The sequence below is a fragment of the Anser anser genome (assembly GCF_964211835.1).
Source record: "Anser anser genome assembly, chromosome: 10".
NCBI lineage: Eukaryota > Metazoa > Chordata > Aves > Anseriformes > Anatidae > Anser > Anser anser.
In genome coordinates this window covers 4,348,414-4,370,242 of record NC_139730.1, presented here as the reverse complement: position 1 = coordinate 4,370,242, position 21,829 = coordinate 4,348,414, and the positions used below count along the sequence as shown (strand labels likewise).

General features: G+C 42.0%; 1 protein-coding gene across 3 annotated transcripts in view; it reads right to left on the bottom strand.

The window, feature by feature from the left end:
• The window catches only part of IGF1R (insulin like growth factor 1 receptor), a 180,806-nt gene that overhangs the window by 43,454 nt on the left and 115,523 nt on the right, over positions 1–21,829 (bottom strand). For all 3 annotated transcript variants that reach the window (XM_083849787.1, XM_083849788.1, XM_083849789.1), the window contains 3 exons: positions 5,958–6,270; positions 3,390–3,535; positions 1,438–1,582 (listed from right to left, as the gene is read on the bottom strand). In XM_083849787.1, coding sequence (XP_083705913.1) covers positions 1,438–1,582; positions 3,390–3,535; positions 5,958–6,270 — 604 coding nt within the window. The remainder of the gene's footprint in view (positions 1–1,437; positions 1,583–3,389; positions 3,536–5,957; positions 6,271–21,829) is intronic.

The window sequence follows — 21,829 nt, the reverse complement described above, 5'->3', positions numbered from 1 at the left end:
AGGTAATCCCACTCAGCCCCGTTTTCCTCTTCAAAGCTGCACCACTTCCTTTTCTGTTTGGGAATCAGATTTAAAAACCTGCCACTTCTCTTCCTATCTGCTCTGCTTGCCAACATACAAGGTACCAGAAACATAATTACTACTTAAAACCCAAAGCTGAACTCAAATTTAAGGAGCGCAAGAGAGAGGGGGAGCGAGAGGTACAGAAGAAAAGACAAACGTATAATTGGAGTATCTCTTAGAGCACACCACATCGTAAGTGGGCTGAATGAGCCTTGTGCTCAGCAAAGTGACAAGCCTCTAGGATTTGCAATTAGAAACAAGCTTTTCCATAGAGCCAATGTTCTTACTGAAAAAGACAGTGTGCTTTTCAAGTGCAGGATGAAGAGCTGCCCTTTAACTTGCTCTGTCAGATGGTGGAATTTGAAGAATTTAAGGCTGACCAAAGACTAGCCTGAGAGAAAGAGGGAGGTTGAGATGAATCCCTCATGCTGTAACTTTATCCTGTCGGGGCAGATAAATCAGACACAAGCAACCTTTCCCATGACCTTCCCACCACCTTTTCCTATACGGTTTCCCAAAATTCTTCATTTAATAGCACTCTCATTACTGACGGAGACTTACTTCTCCCACAGAATACCATTTTAAACTTGGACTGCTACTTGATTTGGGAAGAGAATGAGCAAGGCAGTTTGCTAAAGGAACATCAGCACACCTCAGTGCTGCAAGTTCTGAGGAGATAAAAACTGTTGCCTCTTCTACCAACTACCATCATGGGAAAACAGGAGTTATATAGAGTGTGAAGTACCAGAAGTATCACACATTATATATACATTACAGCAGCAGAATAACCCACAGCGACCCTTTCAGGGGATCAACTTTACTCTTTCTGACCAAGCTATTTTCTGCTTGATAGACAATTAATTTCATGTTAGTATTTTAAGGAATTGCAAACTACTCCAACTTGCAAACTATTTCATACTAGTCTGGTCACTTCCAATTGCACGCCCTGGTTAGTGAAGTTCAGATTTCCTTTTGGCTGACATTCTCCATAAAACTCTGCTAAAAGCCAACAGTAACAAATCGTGAAGAAATTCAATTGTTTCTGAAGCTGCTCCTTTCTCAATGAAATAGAGCAAAAAAAAAAAAAAAGGAAACTTGATCAATGTGAAGAATCTCCCTAGGAAAGGTGCTCGCTAAAGTGAAAAGCAACAGCAAAGTTATCACGGAAGTACTCCTAATATGCTCATTTTAATATGCTGGTTTGGATAGTAATCCAAACAAGCAAAGGCTGTGCAATGGTGTTCACTGGGCGAAAAACACTGCTTATTAGTGGAAGAGAAGAGTCTATAAATGGTACATGAATGTTCATTAGGAGACTTAGTCTGTGGCTTTCTGCTGAAATAAAATTGCATCTACAAATATCTGAACACTTACCCGTCCACTTGTTCCTCTCCCAGAATATACCGCAGGTTCTTCAAGAAAGACAGGGAGACTAATGCATGGGAATGGCGAATCTTCACGTACCCCGTTACTGTCTCAATCAGACCCATAAAATTCTCCAGTTCTGAAGCGATGTTATCTATATTAAGAAAAATGTAGCTTTATTATTCCAGAATTCATAGCTCTAAACAGTATTCTACTTAACTATCAGTTCAGTAAAAGAAAATATTTTCAAAAGCAACAAACGCAAACAAGAGTAGTAGTATTCCTCCTACAGTACCAGTTACCTGTGCAGACAGACTGTTGAAAGGACAAAAGAAAGACAAAGCAACACTGGAAAACCACTCTGACCTTTTCGTATCAGTATACCTCTTTTTTCCCATGGATATTGTGCTCTGAAGCCAGCACCAAGTACTGAGCCAGCATTCTGGCAGGGCAGAAAAGACCCTGGTGTAAATGTACACATCCATACGACTGGAATTGCTCTTCAGCTCCAGAGCAAGGCTCAGACAGAATGCTCCAATGGAAAACGGAAACTAAGACTGAAGATAAAGACCGAGAGGTAAGCTACTGGTCTCCAGGGTGTCATAAAGCACTTATTTCAGTGACCTAGAAAGCTTTGGCTACAAAACTGGGAACTCTATGAAACAAACACAAAATCATGAGGATGTCCTCATGCCATGGAACATGTTCTATGCAGCATGCTGAAGGTGATTTTCTCTAATAAGTTGTTAAAACCTCTTCAGAGCAAGCTCCACTCTGCAGTACTGCCCTCTCCCTAGGACCTGTACTGTCCTTTCCTAGGTCTGCAACACCGTGTCCTTCACCAGGCTCAAGGTCTGCAGTCCTTGCCTGCTGTCATCATGCTGCTGAGTTACGCTGCAGTTGTAAGGGGATGTTTTTAAGAAGCATTCGGGATGGGAGATGCTGCTGCGGGGTGTGTCTGCTACCATAAATTGAAATCTTACCACTTCGCTGGGAAGTTCAAATACCAATGACTGGTTCCTACACCAAATGGGCTGGGACAAAGTAGATGCTCTTCAGCACTCTTAGATAATACTTAAACAACTCTCCTCTCCCACCTTGCTCCAGCTAACTTGAAAATCTCTCATAGTGAAGAATTCACTAGCAGCAGCGGGACCACGAGTGAAATAATCCACACACTGCTGTTTCTAAACCACGGTTTTTATTCAGCAAGAGGAAGGGAATCATGTATACCTGAGTCTTTCAACCATATTCATGAAACCAAAAAGCACTTTCCACAGGGAGATACGTTTCCAACAAAAACTAACAATGTTTTTCACATTTTTTGTGTTGGTTTGGTTTTTATTCTGATTTGTTTTTAAAACTCATCAGCTGTCAACACTTCCCTGGCTGATGAATCACCTGAAAAATTGAATCTGAGCTTGTTCAGGACACGCAGCCCAGATGGCCAGCTCACCAACAACAACCATCCAGAGGCGCCGTGCTAGGCTCCATACGAGTTTTCAAAGCTGTTGATTACATGTTTTAGCAAGACACCACACCTTGCTTTACAAACTGAGGCTATTCCCCGTCTCACAGGGCCATGCCCTACTTGCAGAGAACTCGTTTACTTACCCAGATGCAAGGCTTTTCCACTTTTCCACCTTCTCAGGCCTTTATTATTCCTTGGGGACTATTGCTCATCCTCCTGCCTAATCCTAGCTCTCTGCCTTTCCAAAAATAATAATAATAATAATAAAAAAAAAATACCAGCTTTCCCTACTTCATAGTTGGTAGTTGACTACCTATTCCATTAGCACGTTGGAGAATGGTGCTACAATAGGCCAAACCAAACAGGAGCACTGCTATGGGATGGAAAGCAAAGAGTTCAGAGTTTTTAATGTTCCTGTCGTTATGCTGACAAAAGGAAAATATTAAAAGCCATCTTATCAGAGGTTCATAAAGACAGGGCAGTCACTTACTTCCACGACGGATGTTAATCAGCAAATTCCCCTTGAGAATTGTGCATCCCTGCAACATTTGTGCTGATGTGACAGAGTCAATGGTCTTCGTTTTCCCATCCTCACAAATTTTGGGGCATGGCCCTTCACAAGGACTGCAGAACATACTGTTCGGAAAGAAAATGAGACTGAAAATAAGTATATGCATCTCTGACTCCTCAGACTGCTCTGAATTCAGTTTTGAAAAACAGTTCCATCTAAAGTTTAAGGAAATACTTCAAGCTAGAACGGAAGTCACTGTACTTCTGCAGAGGCCTGCAGATAAGTGTAACACACTTATGGGACTCCAGAGAGGCTGGAACATTTACACCTCCTGTTTACAGCAAAGTGGACCCGTACCTGCTGTCTGCCAGTTTCTAAAAGGCTTTGTTATCCTTCTGAGCACAAGGTATTTCAGGATATTAAAACAAAACAAAACAAAAAACAACAACAAACAGTGCCACTGCATTTACTCCAATTACAATGAGAAAGGCCACCCTTCTAATTCACACAGACAGCGCTGAGTGCTGGTGAAGTCTGGTGCTAATTCTGGATCTACGTCCAAAACCAGGCCAGCTAGGAACCAGAGATATGCAAGCACTGTTACAGATTTTAAGAAATTTTCTGGCTCTGTGCCCTTAAATCAACATTTCAAGATCAGAGCTAGCAAATTCCATGCTCCTGGCTGTTGTAACTTGGAAAAGACAACTGCAGGAGCATACAGTCCTGAGTGATGTGGAGAAAGTGAGCAGCCAATTAGTCACTATTTCTCATAACATAAGAGGTATTAAAGCAGCAAGTTTAAACAAACAAAGGGATGCATCTTCATGCGAGGCAAAATGTGTAACTCACTGCAACAAGAATTGGGAGAGGCAGACAAGAAGCCTAAACAGATCCAAAATGGATTACACAGATTAAGAAAGAATAGGTCCACCAATGACTAGAAAACATGAAGACAGGTACAGCCCCTAACTCAAAGAAATCCAATTGCCAGGCTTACTTATGCTACTTCTTTTACTTACAGACATTCATAAGCACTTCTTAAAGACCAAACTCAAGGAGCAAGAACTCGGGCTAGCCTAGCCTTTGGCTAGAACAGCTTTTTAAAGACTGTTACGCTGGTGACATAGTATTCTCAAAGTTAAACACTTCATGTGTGGACAAAATGTGCCCTCTGATCACTCCTTCCGGTAAATGTCTTTCCTGATTCAAGCTTGTTTTTATCTTACAAATGAAAGTCCTAGAATAAATATTTCATTATCACTTACTCTATATTATTGCTTTAGACAGGAAAAATGAAAGAAAAATCAAACCCAGCTCCAAAGACAAAAGTTTCTGACGCCAACACTGATGAACGTGGACTCACTATTTATTATATTTAAAAGAATTTGAAACCCCTCTCTTCTAAGGCTTAAAGAAACATGTAAATTGATAACAACAGTTTTTCATGCACAAACAATAAAAGAAAGAAGCTTCCTTGTCTTAGTAGTAAGATCCTGTTTCAAAATCCTGCACTGTAACATGCCACAAACCACTAAAAGCTGCAGACACAAGCAAGAGGCATTCAGCTACATGTACAAAGAATGCTGGAAATGCTTTCCATTTGCAACTATTTGTTAACACCACCTCTGGGGAACAAAACACTCGCTGGCCTTGGGTTACAGCTCCTTTCAATCTCTGCAGCTGAGCACAACACTGAGATAAGATAGGATGGCCATGCACTTCAGTGTAAGCACTTCAAACAGCTGGTACTGCAACCTCAGGTAGATAACAAGTGAAAGATTTCTCAGGCGAATATTGGGATTTGAGCAAACACGGTGTTAAGTTGCTTACATCCAAATGTAAACCAGAGACTGCCTTGGTACTTGAATGAGTGGATGAATGGCGTATACAAAGAGCTAGTGCAGGAATTATCACAACCACTCTCCAAAAAGCCCAACATCTCAGATCTTGAAGATATCTTTTTAGCATAGTACTGAAGCACTAAGAATTTTAGCACCCTGACTTTCCCTTACTCATTGAGGTCTATAGCTTCCAAGGGTCAGCAGGCAGCTGGGGCTGTTTGCTTAACCACAGGTGTTAGAACACCATTGTTATCTTCTGGAAACAGTGAAAAAAAGAGAAATAGAAATAAATATACTAAGGAACACGTGTGCCTAAAGTGCAAGTACAGATAAAGCAAATAATATGTGAAGCAAGGTGACTCCCACGGTTTGCTCTGTATGTGATAATGATCATCGGCTGGTCACCACTCCTGTCTTCCTTGGCTTGCCTTTTTTTTTTTTTTTTAAACTGTCTGCTTAAAGACCTGCATTGTATTGATCTGATCTCCTCAAGTCCTTCAGAAGAATTAGTAGGAACTGACAATACACAGGACCACACACAATCAGACCTTTAAATGGTGTCTAAGCAAGCCTTTACCGGGAAGCCATGCAATTCCCAATCGTATCTTCTGCTGAATACAATTTGCATCACAAGGCTACTGCAGAATAGAAGGGAAAAAAAACCAAACAAGCATGCTAACTGACGGATTTCCAGAAGCTGCATTACCTTTGGCTCCCGTTGCGTATGAATCCAGAGGGGCACTCTGCCATGCACTCATCATTGTGAATCACAAACCTCTCATATTCACTTGTCTCGGTGGCAGGGACTTTGGAGCAAAACTCCTTAGTCACACAGCGCCAGCCCTCGAATTTGTAGGTGTTGGGAGGGCAGGTGGGCATGCAGACTCCTTCATAGTAGTAATTGCGGCAGGCCACGCAAGCGGTGTTGTTGTCAGGCGCTGTGCAGCTCCCCAAGCACTCGGGATGGCAACACTCATTTTGGTCTGTACAGGCTCGCTTGCCACATGAGCTGGGGCACACTGCAAGACAGAAGGCAAGGTAGCGTGAGTAAGAGCTGTTAAACACAGGGAGTGGTATTAAAGAAAAGCCCTGATCTGTATAAATCTGCGCTATCATTCCCTGGGCTCTAGAGCAGCTCTGCAAAAGAACCAATTCCTGTAAAATTGACAAACTTTTTTTTTTTTTCCCAGTTTCAACTGCCTGAACATATCTTTTTCTCAGATCAAATTTATAACACGAGCCAATGCAAAAAAATATTTTTTCTGAAAGCAAGGTAATAAGGATAATGGAAACAACCAAGTACTGTAACCCATTCCACAGGCCCAACATTATGTTGTGTTTTGTTTTTTTTTTTGAAGTGCTTACTTATTGTCTTTCTAAGCATTTCTCGTCTTTCCCATTTGTACTTCAAATTGGTCTTTTACTGGCAAGAAAACAAGCTTCCTTTAAACAACTTAATTACACTTGTACAATAAAGCATTGCTATACTGCAGCACACATGGTTAGCTTGACCCCAGTGTAGCATCCCAATGTTGCTTATGTATGCAAAATGAGGTTTAATAAAGTACAGATGGTACACATCAAATACTGTGCAATCAGGGAGCTGCTATTTTCCCCTGAAGAGCGTAACAGAACTCTGCCTTACCCCCAAATTCCAGGTTCAGAGAACAAAATATGTAAGGGAGGAAAAAAATGGGGTGCAAATTTATTGAGACATTCATTTTACATGAAAGCCTTCTGGCTTGGAAGAAACGAACAAAGAGCAGAGTCGCCACCAGACAATCTCACTATTGTTGCATCAAACGAAGTGGCAGCATTATATTTATGTAACAACAACATTTTGATTACAGCGTTGTATGGCCTTTTAGCCATCCGAGTGGTGTGCCAGAGGCTCTGTAAACAAACACAGATAGGAAATCTGGTTTGCATTAAGTGACTGTTTTCCACTTTCTAACTTTGCTAAAAAACAGGACCAATAATAACAACGTAAAACAAAATTTCAGTAGTACAACTCCAAAGCGATCCAAGCAAAGCACCACAAGACATTGAAACTGAACTATCTGAGCAAAAAGCACACAGCCAGCAAGGAAGTCCCTGTCCCAAAACGAACACGGAAGCAACAGAGCCCAGCCTGCAGGGAAAGACAAGGTTTTAAGGATCTGTAATAATCCCACAGATGTCCTGCACTGCATTTCTCTTTTCTGACCCTCACAAACCTAAGAAGCAGCAAAGCAGTAGCATTTGGGAGGAAGTTCCATTAAATTCATGCAAGACACTGCTTCACCCCGCAGCTTTCTTGTACTGCCATTGCAACCCAGCTGCATGTCTGCTGCCCCCGCTGCTCTGCAGCTGCCTGTTTGCTTTTTGGGGCAGAAAAGGAGAAGGGAGATGTGAGAGCAAGGGAACAGAGCAAGGAGGTGGCTGCTGTGCATCCGATGCTCTGGCAGACACCAGCGCAGGCAGCACAAACACTGCATGCACTGAAAGAGGCCAAACTGAGATGATTTCTGCAGAGCCAGTTACTTGTAAAACCCAGAGTAGCAATGAGGAGGAAATTACTGCTAAATAATGCACAGCATTAAGTATGCTGGATTTTTTTTTCTTCTTTAAGAAGAAAAAAATCATACCTACCACATCCCAACCAAAAATAAATAAGGCTACAGGTGTAAAGTCTTTTACTGATGGTCACTTGCACCAGTGTAGAAGCAGGAAAGCATGCCCAGCTGCCACCTCAGTCAGGCCCATTAAGGTACGCAGTACTACTCCCATTGCCAACTACTAAGGGATTTAAGAGGAAAAAAAAGCAGCGTGTCTTGCTAGCAGATGGACTGCTGTTCTGAGTGGGTGCCAGAACTCAGATTTAGTGTGGTATCTACATTTCCAGTTCAAAGCCCTACTAAGAAAAAACACACACCCCCGTGCCTCCACAAAGTTCATTACCAGATTTATTGAGAAGCTCTACATGATTTTTGTTTTCATCTGGACGGACGTTCGCTAAAAACAAAGGCTGCTGCATTAAGTGTTCAGATGAATGTAGTAGGAAAAGAGCGAGTTTATTTCATTCTTGGGAAACACTTTCATATTGCTTTAATGCCTCTGCAACTCATGAATAGTCTGGTATATAAATAGGATTCCCTGCATCTCTTCATAAATCTGCTGACTGTCGTCTGCAGAAATATAAATTGAAGCAAAGAAGGATATACAAGTTCATATGAAAAAGGTAATCAGTGAACTAGATTTTCCAAACTACAGTAATATTTTAATCACAGCCATTTTAACAAGAACTCTTGAAAACATTTTAAAGATAATTTTTTAAAAGCTCAGCAACCTCATTTTTCTCTCAGTCCCGTTCTTGCTAACGTTGGCAAAGCATTCAGCCTGGAGACAATACGGGTATCCTGTTTCTTTGAAGAGCCATAACAAGAACTTGTGTGTGTAAGATACGTTACGAACAACAAAAACTCTTCTCTGCCTTAAGTGCCAGCTCCCCAAGTTACCCCTGTTAAAAAGCCTTACTAAATATCAGCGGCGGGTCTTACAACCCAGCCCCATCCATCCTTCTCCCCCACCCACGCAAATCGTGTTCTTTGGGCTGCTACATCTGTACCCAAACATTTCAAATGCAGGTTCCAAAACACTTCTGCAAAAAAAAAAAAGAAAACAACTGAATTACGCTTGAATACTTGTTGACTTTAGTCTGCAAGAACATTACAGACAAACATACGCAAAGGGTGGGCTGACATTTCGGAATGGAATTCACAAGCTAGGTACAATAGTGCCTTGAATCATGAAGGCTGATGACTGTATACAAGGCGGGGGGGGGGAAAAGACGAAAAATCCTTGCTGACAACCACAAGGGCAAGAAATACTTAATTGTCATCACGTGGAGCTACCGAGATAATGGAAAATTTCAGAGACCTTGGAGTGCAGCCATGGAAGAAGGAAGTCAAAGCAAGACCTAGAGGAGAGCAGACCCTTACGCAGCTTCATGATCTTACTAAAGAGATGAAGGAGGCTTGACCAGACCAGAGAGTCTAATTATTTACGTTTGGGGAGTGAAAGTACTGAACAATCGTCAGCTGTTCAAAGAATGACATGACAAGAATACCATTAGCCACAAATCAAATTTACTGGATTAAAAGTAACAGCAGTAGTGTCTTTGACCTTCTGTGCTTCACCTTCCCTCTGATTTCTTCACATAAAAAGTTCTCCTTGTCAACAAAATTCAGGAGATTTTCCAAATACTATTAAGATACTATAATCGCTCATAAAAAATGCAAAATATTTCAAGATACCTGCTTACTGAGCAGCTCAGACGCAGACCTGCCACACAGAAGAGAGATTTAAAACTAAATGCAACGATCTTACAAACGAGCAAGAAGACTTCCAAGAGAAGCTGACTCAGAGACTCATCATTCTCAATTAAAATCCCCAAGATGCTAAACCAAAATTGCAAACACAAAGCAAGCTTGAGAAACCCTCAAACAGAATTCTCCAAAAGCAAGGAACAAATCATCTCTTTGTATTTACGGCAGTTCCTTTTGGAACACTCTAACACTAAGGAGGTGGTATAAGTTTTTCTGACATTTAATATCTCAGCGCCGTTTGAAGTGTGCACAGAGCTCGAGCTCTCTGAAAGCACTCCGCGTTGACATCACGGCTATTGTACAGTTTGGACAGACAAAGTGTTCTTATCTCCAAGACGCCATGACTTCAGCAACGCTGAAACAGAAAAATCAGGTGAACAAACAATCAGTCACAGGGAGGGAGAGTGCAGCCAGAAGAGGAAGACTTCTGGCAGGCCGAGGCATCCGCCTCTGCCAAGGATGGCACCGGGCCAGTCACATGCGGGCAAGCAGAAGGTTGCCAAGTGTGGGATAAATATATTTTTTTAAAAAAGATTCTTTCTGTCCTTGTAAAACGATATTCAATCCTTCCTTTTTAATATATTTTTTTCTTCTTTTTTAGAGCATCTTTCGCATAAAATGCCGTTTCTGAAAGACAAGGAGAAAAGCCTAGCTTTGAGCAGAAACCAGAGGAGGAAGGGAGCGTTTTCTCCAAGCCAACTACTGAAAAAATTAGCTGTCTAAATTTATCCACAAAGACAGAAAAAACGGTCATTTTTAGAATGTTAATCCCTCTACATGACAGATTTTTTAAAATATTGCGTTTTAATGGTCTAAACTTTGGTACGGACTTTCAAACAGCTGACTTCTAATGCTCAAGCAGCCTATACAAGACCTGACTTCTTTAGCCCAGTATACCGTAAGAATGGAGAGACCGGAGAGACATTACTCAGAAAATCCAGTTCCAGTGATTCATGGCCAGGCCTGGAATTAAATAACTACAGAATAAAGGTTGCAATAAGGAAAAACACGTATTAAATACATGCAGTAACGTGTTCCGATCACAGAAATATGGGTACAAGTCATCTCCAAAGAACTGAAGAAGCCGCTTATTTTGATCACTTGTGCGAAATCTTCATACTGCTATAGAAACAGGAATTAGTGACACATTAACAATGGTGTATTTTTTTCCCCGGTTTTCTCCTTCAGTCTTAAAACTGGTATCTCATCTTTGGCAAAAATCCTGAAGGGGAAACAAAAAACAAAAACCCACACTACCATATCAAAGAGCTTCCTTACTTTCCTGCAGTTAAGACAGAAGATGTGGCATATTTTGAAATTACCTAGCAGATCTCATTTAAAGGTTCGCTTTAACACAGCACTGATACTATGAATTGAAACTGGTCGGTTTCTTTCCCTGTAATCTTCCAGTAGGCATACAATCATGCCCATCAGTAAAATGTATGGCTCGCTCTACACAAACTTATACCAAGAGGCAAGACAATGGCATTAAGCCTACAGCCTGCACGCTGTCGGACTTGAGATCATTTCACTAGAGCCATGTTTCCCTGTCTACACCCTTCTTGTTACCAGCCCGTTTCTATGTGGATCTTGAAATCAGTCTGAAGTTGTTCTGTGAATTATTTTCTTCCCCCTGTACATATCCAACTGAAGTTCAACTACATCTGGTTGGCTTCCACACAAAGTTTTTTGGCCTCCTGCTCCTCAGTATTTCAGTTTGTCACAGATGCCACACACCGCATCCCCAAAGTGGAAGGCTTGGTGCAATGAAGCATCCAGAACCTCAACGCAGCCATGGCTCAAGGGATTTGCCCAACCTGAAATCAGCCCTCCAACAGCTCGGCCTTTGAGCATACAAAACACTGGAAACGAATCTACTCTTAAATCCCCTTCCTTGGGATTTTGTGGCCAAAAACCAATAGCACACTAAAAGCCTGCATAGTACCCGGTTGGACATTAGCTGGATACAACTGCTGCTGGATCTGCTGGAAGCAACTGTGAAGGAGGAGGAAGAAGCAGTGGGGACAGGTGAGAAGAAGGCAGCCCAGCACCACCCAGCACCTGGAAACTCTCGGAGGGCACCAGATGAGGCGAGGCATGAAGAAAAGAGGACATTGATTATTCACTGTAATGAACGCTTTGCTAGAACGCATTGTTGTGGTGAAGCATTCAATGCCTGACAGTTTTGTCATTTTTTTTTCCATCAACTTTACAGTTCTCCCTCCCTTGGAATAGTTTTAGTAAACGGAACAGTTTAGGCTAGCACAGGGATCAGGAAAGCACACCCTCGAGGAACCAGAGGCCCATGGCATGGTTTGTAACCCTCTCCCAGCACAACATATCTGCTGCTCTCCTTCCCAGCTGAAAAGAACACAACAGCCCATTAAAAACAACGGAGCAAATAATGCAAAGCACATTTCAGTTGGATACGCCGGAGTTTGAGGGGCCCCTCCCTACCTTTCTGCTATCTATCATGCATTCTTCGCCCTAGAAGTTGCCTCAAAACAGCTTCCAGGCTTCCCAGTTGTGATAAATAACGATGTGTGCTAAGTATTTTCTACTTAGAGCGACTAGAGGACTCAGGGACACTGCTTGGCACCGCAAAACCTACCATCCCTTCAGGTTTTCTGCAAGCGAAGCAGTCAGCCCTGTTAAAAGCTCCCGCGGCGTTACAGCTAGTCACACCTCACAGAAATTAGAGCAAAGGGAAACGCCGAGTGAAAACAACCACCTTAGACCACAGTAAACAGGAACCAATATATAGTACAGTTACTCCATTTGCTCCGAAGTGCGTAATACTAGTGACCAGGAAGGTGCAAATAAACATGGCTTATTGACAAAAACAGGCAGCACGAATTGCATTCTCTTTCAAAACAGTTTATGTTGCCCAGCGCTACTCAGACTGGCATCATTGCAGCTGGCACTTGAGCGAAAGAGGAAAAAAAACAAGTCCATTTTGTCCTTTCCACGCCAGTATGAATTCAGTACATAAACACAACCGAGGCGTATACACAAGCAGCTATTAGGCGTCTGGGCCAGTTTTACTCTATCTTTGACACAACATAAGTAAATTGGTTGGGGAAAATTTTATTATCAGTGCTGCGCTGTTCTAGAAACAGAAATTTCTTCTACAGAGAGCAAAATTTCCCACTGAGCAAATGCAGATCAGAGCAATAACTCAAACACCACCAGGGATGGAAGCACGGCCTGCAGGAAAGCGGGGCTCACCCCACCGCAGCGCAAGCTGCTCCCAGTCCGCTGCCATCACGCAGCACTCGCCGCACAAACTCGCTAATGCTTCTGGAGGGACAACCGAAATCCCTGAACTCTTCCTTAGCACAAGCGTAAAGAAAAGGGCTGCCACGGTACAGCTCTGAATCAAGTTATTTTTCTTTCCAATCAAGATTAAATGTAATATATTGGCAGTGATGCCTACCCCCCTACGCCCCCCGCTGTTGCTTACAGTAAGATTTAATCTGCCTGCCTTCCAAATTCTGCAAGTGTAAGGCAATAAGTTTTGCATGATTTAATTAATATACTCCAAGCAAGGAGTGTTGGTCAGTCATCTCCTGGCAAAATCCCAGCTGGAGAAGAATACTATTCACATTCCAGATTTATTCTAAAGGAAGAAGACAGTTTGATAACATTATCACACTGGCCTAAATTATATAGTTCTCTTAATGCTGATGGATAATGGCAGTTTATTCTTGGACAGAAAAAGTCACATGTTCCAAAAGATTCAACTCCTGCTACGTTTCAGGAATGCCCTTCGCATTTATGCATTAAGCCCATCATCAGGCTTAACCATTCTGGCATAAACAATGACACATAATGTTCGTTTTAAGGGCACACATCAACACTGCTCCAGTTGAAGGCTAGTTATCCTAATTGTTAAAAAAAAAAAAAAAAAAGGCTTCAGTATAAGCTGATGTTCATAATACACAGTGGGGTAGAATATTTAGAAAGTTTTTGCTCATCTACAACTAGGATACCTGTGTTAACAATAAATAATGAAACCCATTTCACTGGGAATGATTAGAACTCAAAGGAAAAAAAAGAGTCCAAAAAGAACACTTGAATCGCTTAGGGCCTGCTGGAAAGCCTGTCTGCCAGTATGAACAGGATTAAGACCCGACAGAATTTGAGGAATCTGAGGAAAGAGAACTGCTACAATCGAAGTGCAAAACAAGACGCAAGAATACCAATGATTCGGAAGGTTGCCCAAGACAACCTGAGTACAGTTGTATTAAATTACAGACTTTAAGTCTGCGAGTGCATCATCACTTAAGGTATCTGCACACTGGAAGAGAAGTCATTCTACCAAGATCACATGATTTCAAACAATATTAAAACCGATTATGTTTAAAATGATAAACAAAACATTGCCTTTGCAATTTTGTGAAATACAAGAGTGTGTAGGCAAATCTGTCAGGAAATTAAGGTTGTGTTCTTGAGTTCCACAGCAAAACAAGGGTGAGCACTTCTCTTGGTGTTAATAATCATGAAATAATTTTCATTCTAAATCTCTCCTCTGTTATCAACACAGACAGAATACACAATGTGCCAGACTTCGCAGGACCCACAGGCAGACTGGAAGATCCTGCATCAATCAGTCTCGTAATTTACCCTTAAAAGGGTAAACGTTGAGAGTGTCTTTTCAGACTTGATGCAAACCGCTTTCATAGTTTGTAAGTCATCCTGAATTGTCCGAATGTGAACTTTTAACTCTGTCCTACATAGTTCTATCTCCAAAGAAAACTGCTGCAACTGTTGCCTCTCAGGTTATTAATGTTGTCATTCCTGACACTAAATGGCCAGAGGACCCGCTCTGAAGAGAAGTGCAAGACACGTGAACCACAGCTTTCACAGCAGCACTGCTGGGCCCCACTGAATACAGTCCCTGTGTTTGTATTTCACTCAAAGCTCAGTTCCTCGTCTGAAGTGATAAAAACCCCACAAAACTGACATGTGAACATCTTCTGAAGAGGGGAAAAAAAAAAAACAAACACAAAAAAACTGTCATTCTAGAGTCCACCTCTTTAAGCATGACATCTACAGATCAGGATGGATGCGTCAGAACACAATCCCAACACTTTGTTGTTGCCCTTCCGTAGTCGCTGTGAAGGCTTTTGCAAAGGTTACTAGCCTGTTGCTACAAAAGGGTTGAGCCTGGCAGCAGTGCTTGCTTTGAGAAGTGTGGGGATGTTCCAGATCCAAGGAGGTGCTGGACGCTGCTGTGACGTGCCCCAAGTGAACTGCTGCAGTTCTAAAACACTAGAAATTAGAAAACACCCAAAAAAACAACTACCACCCCTCCCTTTGGGTCACTGATGGGAACAGTATACAGGCTTCCTCAGTGTTTTCTTCCAACCTAAGAGGATGACAACACCTCATCCAGGCTGCACTTAGCTCACTATCTTTAAAAACATCCTCTGTTATCGGTTCTTCCAACACACCTATAAAATAAACTGAACAAGGAAACTGTGCTCTACTCTGCTATCTCCCAGAAACTGCAAACACACGTAAAACACTCACAACAAAGGGTACACAAGCCACTGCTGTCCATGTAGGCGAGTACAGTTAATACTTGGATGCACGAGCTGTCCGTGCATACTTACAAGCACATGCTTTTGAGGAATTCCTGCTCGTATGACTGGAAAAAAAATGACATTGCCTCTGACTTTCTAAATCCTTTCCTGCAGTACAGATTTGTGATCAGATTAGGGACTACCAGACAGTTTTGTTTATTTATTTATACAAAGGACAGTCAAGGTGAGCGGTATCGCAGTATGTGACAGGGAGTCTGGGCTGCAGCAAAGCCAGTTCAGCGATGCTGCCCTGGCTGCAATGAAGCCAGAGAAGGCATAGATATATAAATACATACATATATTAAAAAAAAAAAAAAAAAAAGCACAATTCATGTTTTTGATACTGGCAAAAAGTGGGAAGCACATTGCTTCCCACTATGTTTCAGCTAGAGTTTGGCACATCTGAGCTACACTTTTCCACTCTTGTACCTTTTTTTGTAGTCTCAAGTCACATTCACATGAACATATAAATACACAGATCCTTACACACTGCGTATAGCAGATACTTACATGGATGGTCTCAAAAAAGAATATTCTTTTCACACACTAAAAAAATTATACAGAGTTATTTTAAATTCAGAACTGTTTGTATATTCCTTATAAGTTTATAAAACTCTCACTGTCCTCCCATGACTAACGAAACTGGAATTGAGAGAGTAGTCTATATTTATAACTCGTCTGGTTGCTCATGCCTATGGCCCTATTTCCACTCTCCGTTACTGTACACAGAGCTATGTGAGGTATTGTGGGTTCCCAAACTTCACCGATTTCCTAACAAGGCAGGCCTGTGTCCCGGAGGAACAAACTGGGGGCTGTTTCGTTCCAGTATTGGCCGAACTCAGAGGGAGAGGCCTTGAGCTCTGTGGTTTTGGCAGCTCTTCTTGAAACTGGTATTAGAGGCCATTTCTGTGCAATTACATGCCTAACTGGCACCGGATTGTGTATCAATGCTACTGATACATCATCTGCAGCACAGACCCAGTCACAGCCCGCCCTTGCGGCTGCACACTTACCTTGTTGCCTTGGTTTGACTGCGAGCAGAAACACTTCGGCGCTCAGCTGAGTGGCTCCCTCAACGTTACAGACACACCTCAAGTACCCAGCAAATCCACGCCACTGACATGAAGTCCAACAGACTGTTCACTGCCCTCTCAAAAGTGGGAGGAAACAAAAGCTAGAACTTGATCCAAAATCCTCCAGAGACTACCCTAGGCGCAGTAACACTGGCACACTCCAAAACCCAGAGGGGCGGAGGAGAAGAGACTGAACCAGGTACCGAAATGCAGTACAGTAAGAAAAAAACATTTCATAGAAATGAGGGCTGGGTGGCACTCGCAATACATAGGAATATAATCCATATAGATGTTTCAAGATCTGTCCAAGAATCATGCAACCATGTATCATCATCATCATCTTTTAACCAAAACCAACTCACCGGTTCAGAAATCCTAGAGAGGAGTGTCAGCCTTTACCATGCTAAAAGTACCTCAGAATCCACAGATTTTTAACACGTGCCATGCACCTGTGGAGCATTGAAATTATTTCTGATTTGCAGATCTGTGTCGTGTACTATACACATTTATATTGCGTATCTGATATAAATAAATGTTCCTACAAATCACAGAATCATAGAGTACCTCGAGTTGGAAGTGACCCCCAAGGATCACCAAGTCCAACTCCTGGCTCCACAGAGGACCACCCAAAAATCAAACCCTGTCTGAGAACGCTGGCCAAACACCTCTTGAACTCAAGCAGGCTTGGGGCCATGACCACTTCCCTGGGCGCCTATTCCAGGGCCTGCTGGGTGCAGAACCTTTTCCTGACCTTCCCCTGTCCCAGCTCCATGCTGTTCCCTCAGGTCCTGTCGCTGTCCCCAGAGAGCAGAGCTCAGCACCTGCCTTTCCGCTCCCCTCGTGAGGGAGCTGCAGGCCGCCATGAGGCCTCCCCTCGGCCTGTTCTGCTCTGGGCTGAACAAACCAAGGGACTTGAACTACTCCTCATACGTCTTGCCCTCTAGGCCCTTCACCGTCTTTGCAGTCCTCCTTTGGACACTCCCTAATAGTTTTATGCCTTTCTTACATTGTGATGCCCCAAACTGCACGTGGCACTCATGGTGAGGCCGCACCAGGGCAAAGTAGAGCAATCGCTTCCCTGAACCGGCTAGCCATGCCATACCTCATGCACCCCATGACACAACTGGCCCTTTCGGCTGCCAGGGCATGCTGCTGACTCATTTTCAACTTGCTGTTGACCAAAACCCCCAGATTCCTTTCCACAGGACTGTTCCCCACCCTCTCTCGCCCCCCCCAGGGTAGCCCCAGCACTTACTCTTGTTAAACTTCATGCAGTTGGTGATTGCCCAACCCTCTAATTCGTCAAGATCTCTCTGCAAGGCCTCTCTACCCTCAAGGGAGTCAATGGCTCCTCCCGATTTATTAACATTGGCAAACTTACTCATTATGCCTTCAAGTTGTGCATACAAGTCATTTATGAAAACACTGAAGAGAACTGGTCCTAAAACGGAGCTGTGAGGAACCCCCACTAGTGACAGACAAAAGACGGAAGATTTTTCAAATTCAAAATAGGTTCTGGTGGCTGAGTTTGGGTCCAACTCTCAAGGAGTTAGATTCATTATGGTTATTTGAGCTATAATAAATCACAAAAATTGACAAACCCACAGCTCTTTCTATTCGGTTTTGCAGTCAGAAGAGAGCTCCCAACAGTAGTCACCACACCAAGCACTAAGAGAAGGCAGACAGACTACCTGCCCAGCACCAAAGGGGAAAGGAAGCAAAGAAATATTTCTCTTTCTGTGCAATTGTTTCGTGTTCTAGCCTCCACGTGGAGACTGAGGTGATTTCCACAAAAACCCCAAAGTGTTGAGCAGTCAGACCATATTCAAGTTCAGGATAATTTATCTGGGAATCTACATTTTCCACACACCAAAATGTGGTAAGATCTGGACTGTGCTTAAAAAGATTAAGCCTCCATTCCTACTAACCAAAAGTATCACCAGGAAAGCAGTGGCCAGTGTGGTCAAATACGTCTAACTGAACTGTTAAAGTTTTCCTCCAGCAAAATACATTTGTCCTTTGTATTTGTCCTAGCTGAGAGAGAGAGAAATCACAAAAATCATCGTATAAAGCAGAACTAGATTTCAAAAACAAAAGACGGCCTAAGTCAACAAAAATGTATTTTGGTTAAGTGCAAACAAATGCTGTTTTAATAGCTGAGCAGAGCAGCCTAACACATCACACTTCCAGACACAGGAACTCGTAAAGAAACATCACCATAAACCCACACAGAGCCCAGTGTCTGGTTTGTTTGCATTTTCTATGTGCTCAGAACAAGTACCAGCATGGGGAGAACCCCCAAACGTGTTTTGCAAACAATTAAGCCAACCTGAAACCAAGCGCTGGGGCTGAAGTCATCAGCCTAAGGAGGGCCCAGGCTCGCTGAGCCGCCCGAGCCGGAGCTCAGCACAGGCACCCAGGGGCAGCAGCCCTCTTCCCTCCTGCCCTTTCATCCCAGCATCGCTGTCGCTGCTGTAGGTAGGCTGCAAAGCTGCTCTGCGCACCCGCAATCAGCATTACTTTAGTAATTATTTCCAGTTTATTCAACTTCTTTTTTTCCCCCCTTACAATAAAGCAGTCAAGATTGACAGACAACTCTGGTGAGTCAGACATTCAAAAGGTAAAGGCAATCTGTGCTTCTCACCATCTACACAGTAATGCTGCTGGTTTCTTTTCCATGACTGTGCGTATCTGTAACACGAGACAAACCTCCAAAAAGCTATTAAGAATTCTTCTTACATTTCAAGAAGAAAAGCGATCTAAATTCATTCCAAGAAGCTGAAATTCACCTCACTTAGAGAGAGTGATTTAAATATGGATTTTTTTAAAAATCAGAATTATGGAGAAACTTCTTTTTTAAGCAAAGAGGTCTGAAAAACTAAATACAGCAAAGCTTATCTTTTGATTTTTTTTTATTAAAACCACAGGTTCCACACAGTACACACTCCATTAAATAGGGCTACGTTGCAGCAACTAAAACACAAATCCTTCTACAATTTAACTGACACCTTACTAGAGTTTTTAAAACTCTCTTTTAAAGTTAAAATTCCACTGTGCATTTCATTTATTTTGAAGAGGATTAGTATGAGGTATAGAAGCAGCAACATCTTACCTTTCCCAAAACAAACTATGCAATTCAGCAACAAAATCATTTATAATTTCATGCAGATACTTCAGACAGGCTGTAAAGATTTCACACAACTCCATTTGCCCTAGAAAGTATTAGGTTTATAGGACACCTACAAACACCTATAGAGAAAAGGCTAATTTATTGAATTCTAAGTTTAATTTCTCAGGGATGCTGCAGTAAACAAGATTACAATTACATTTTCTTCCAGCTATGGGTCATCGTGAGCCAGTAACTGCAGATACATTTGGCTGTAGAGGTTAAATGGGTGAAAGCACTGCTGTTCTCATTTTCAGGAGTCCACATGGTGTGCTGTCTTTTTACTATTCAAAAGTGCATCGTTTTCCTTCTACTTACTGATGTTTTGAACCTGTCAGCCATGCAGGTCACCAAGTTCTCCTGGTCTACACTTACACTATACAAAGTGGACTGAGAACAAAGTATTTCTGGCTATTCCAGAGTTATCAATATCGTGTCATCCGCAGCAGCATCTAGTGTTGACGCTGAGAAATGCTGTGACAAAGAGTTATCTGTCACCTCAGTTCCAGATACTTGTGACTATAAAAGGAGCTCGGGGACTGGTTTTGGCCAGCCATACTGGGACCATGTAACGCTGCCATCAGAGCACACTCAATTTGAGAAATGCTTTCCAATTCCATCATTAGAAATGACATTGCTCTCCCAATGTGTATGACTGCAAAATGAAGCAACAAATGGATCTGTCTCTATTCCAGCCATTGAAGGCCTTGCCTCCTCTGCAGTTATGTGAACATAAACTTCCATACACATTTATAAAAAAGTTTTCTATAATTACACAAACATTAGCCTCCAAATATTATTTGAAAAACACACTGATTATAAAACATGTAAATCCAAATTAGCAGGTCTGAGCCTTCAATGAAAAACAACAAAAGGGAACTACCAAATTATGGCAGATCCTGCTTGTTGATGGCTAAGAAACAAGAAACAGAGAAAACGAAAAATAATCATTATTCTAGGATTTGTCCCCCCTTCAAAACTAAAAGCATTAAACTGGATGGGAACAGAAGAGCTCATTTTGTCTGCAGTCAAGTATGGAGAAGTATCATTTAAATTGCAAATTACAGAGCACCAGATTTTTGCACAAAGTTCAAGGGTTTTTTATGGTTTGTTTTTAAGAATTAGAAATGACATGGGGAAAAAGTAAAAGGGTTGGCTTAGCTACTACCCTTAATATGTACTTCAGCTTAAATATGTCTCAGATTCGTTTGATGCACTGTATTTACTCACCATGGCTTGTTAAAGTGATGACAGAAAGTAAAGCAGCTCCTCAGAGATCATCCCAAAGGATGCAGTATCTGCCGGTGGCCACACTGGCGCTGGAGGATTAGCTGCTATAAGAGGATCTCCAAAATGACTAGTTCCTCCCTCCTCCCCACATTATGTCCCTCTCCACAAAGAAAACTTTTAATCCATTCAGACCGTTCCTGGGAAGTTCTTTTCAACCAACAGTTCATTTGACAAACCTTCTGCCTCCCTTTTCCAGGTTTTAAAGAGCTTGCTCCTCCTACTCCCATCAGCTTCTTGGCCTTGGTTCCTACAAATTAAACTTCATGAAGGCTTAATAACAGAAAAATATATACTTCACGTTCATACAGTGCTTTTTAACCAGCAGTTCTCAGAACGCTTTACAAAGCATGAAATCTAATCAAGTGGTCGTTTTTATGTCCGTTTTAAGTGGGAGAAAATAGATGTAGTACAAGATGGCGAGTTACTCAAGGTTACAGCAAAAGATTTAGAAATAGAAGAAACTGATTGTCTTGATATACAAAAGCGCCTGACCCTACATGACCACAGTGACTTCCTTTAAAAACGTAACAAGCCCTGAAACACAGACTTCAGTACAGGATTACACAAGGCTATTCAGATGACCTGGCGTTCAAACATTTACTTGCCTGGCTGTTAGCACATAACAGAGAAAAGACAAGGCAGAAGCCAGATACCTTTTTAAAAAGTGAATGTATAGAAATCAGCCTTTTTGGGGATATTTGCAAAAGGAAAAAAAAAAAAGAAAAAAAATCAGTGGATACATCAGTAACCACAAAGAAATAAATATTTCCACTCTAACAACGGACCTAGTCTGAAATTTAAAATATCTCTGTAATATCAGACTTCACATGGAAATAAGCGAGGCTTCTCAGACCAAACAGTACTGACCCAGCGACCTAACCAAGGTACATGATAGATGCATACCTGTCAGCACAGGGTCACTTAACTGCAAGATTTAGCTTGGAAGGAGTATTATAAACCGCATTAGTGCAAAGGATGTCAAACAGTTTGAAGATTCCTTTAGGAAAACATAGACAAGGAAGCTTTTCCAAAAGTTTCTATCTTTGGTATTTTGACTCAAGGGCTCCTTGTTTTAAAACAAACAAGCAACCCTC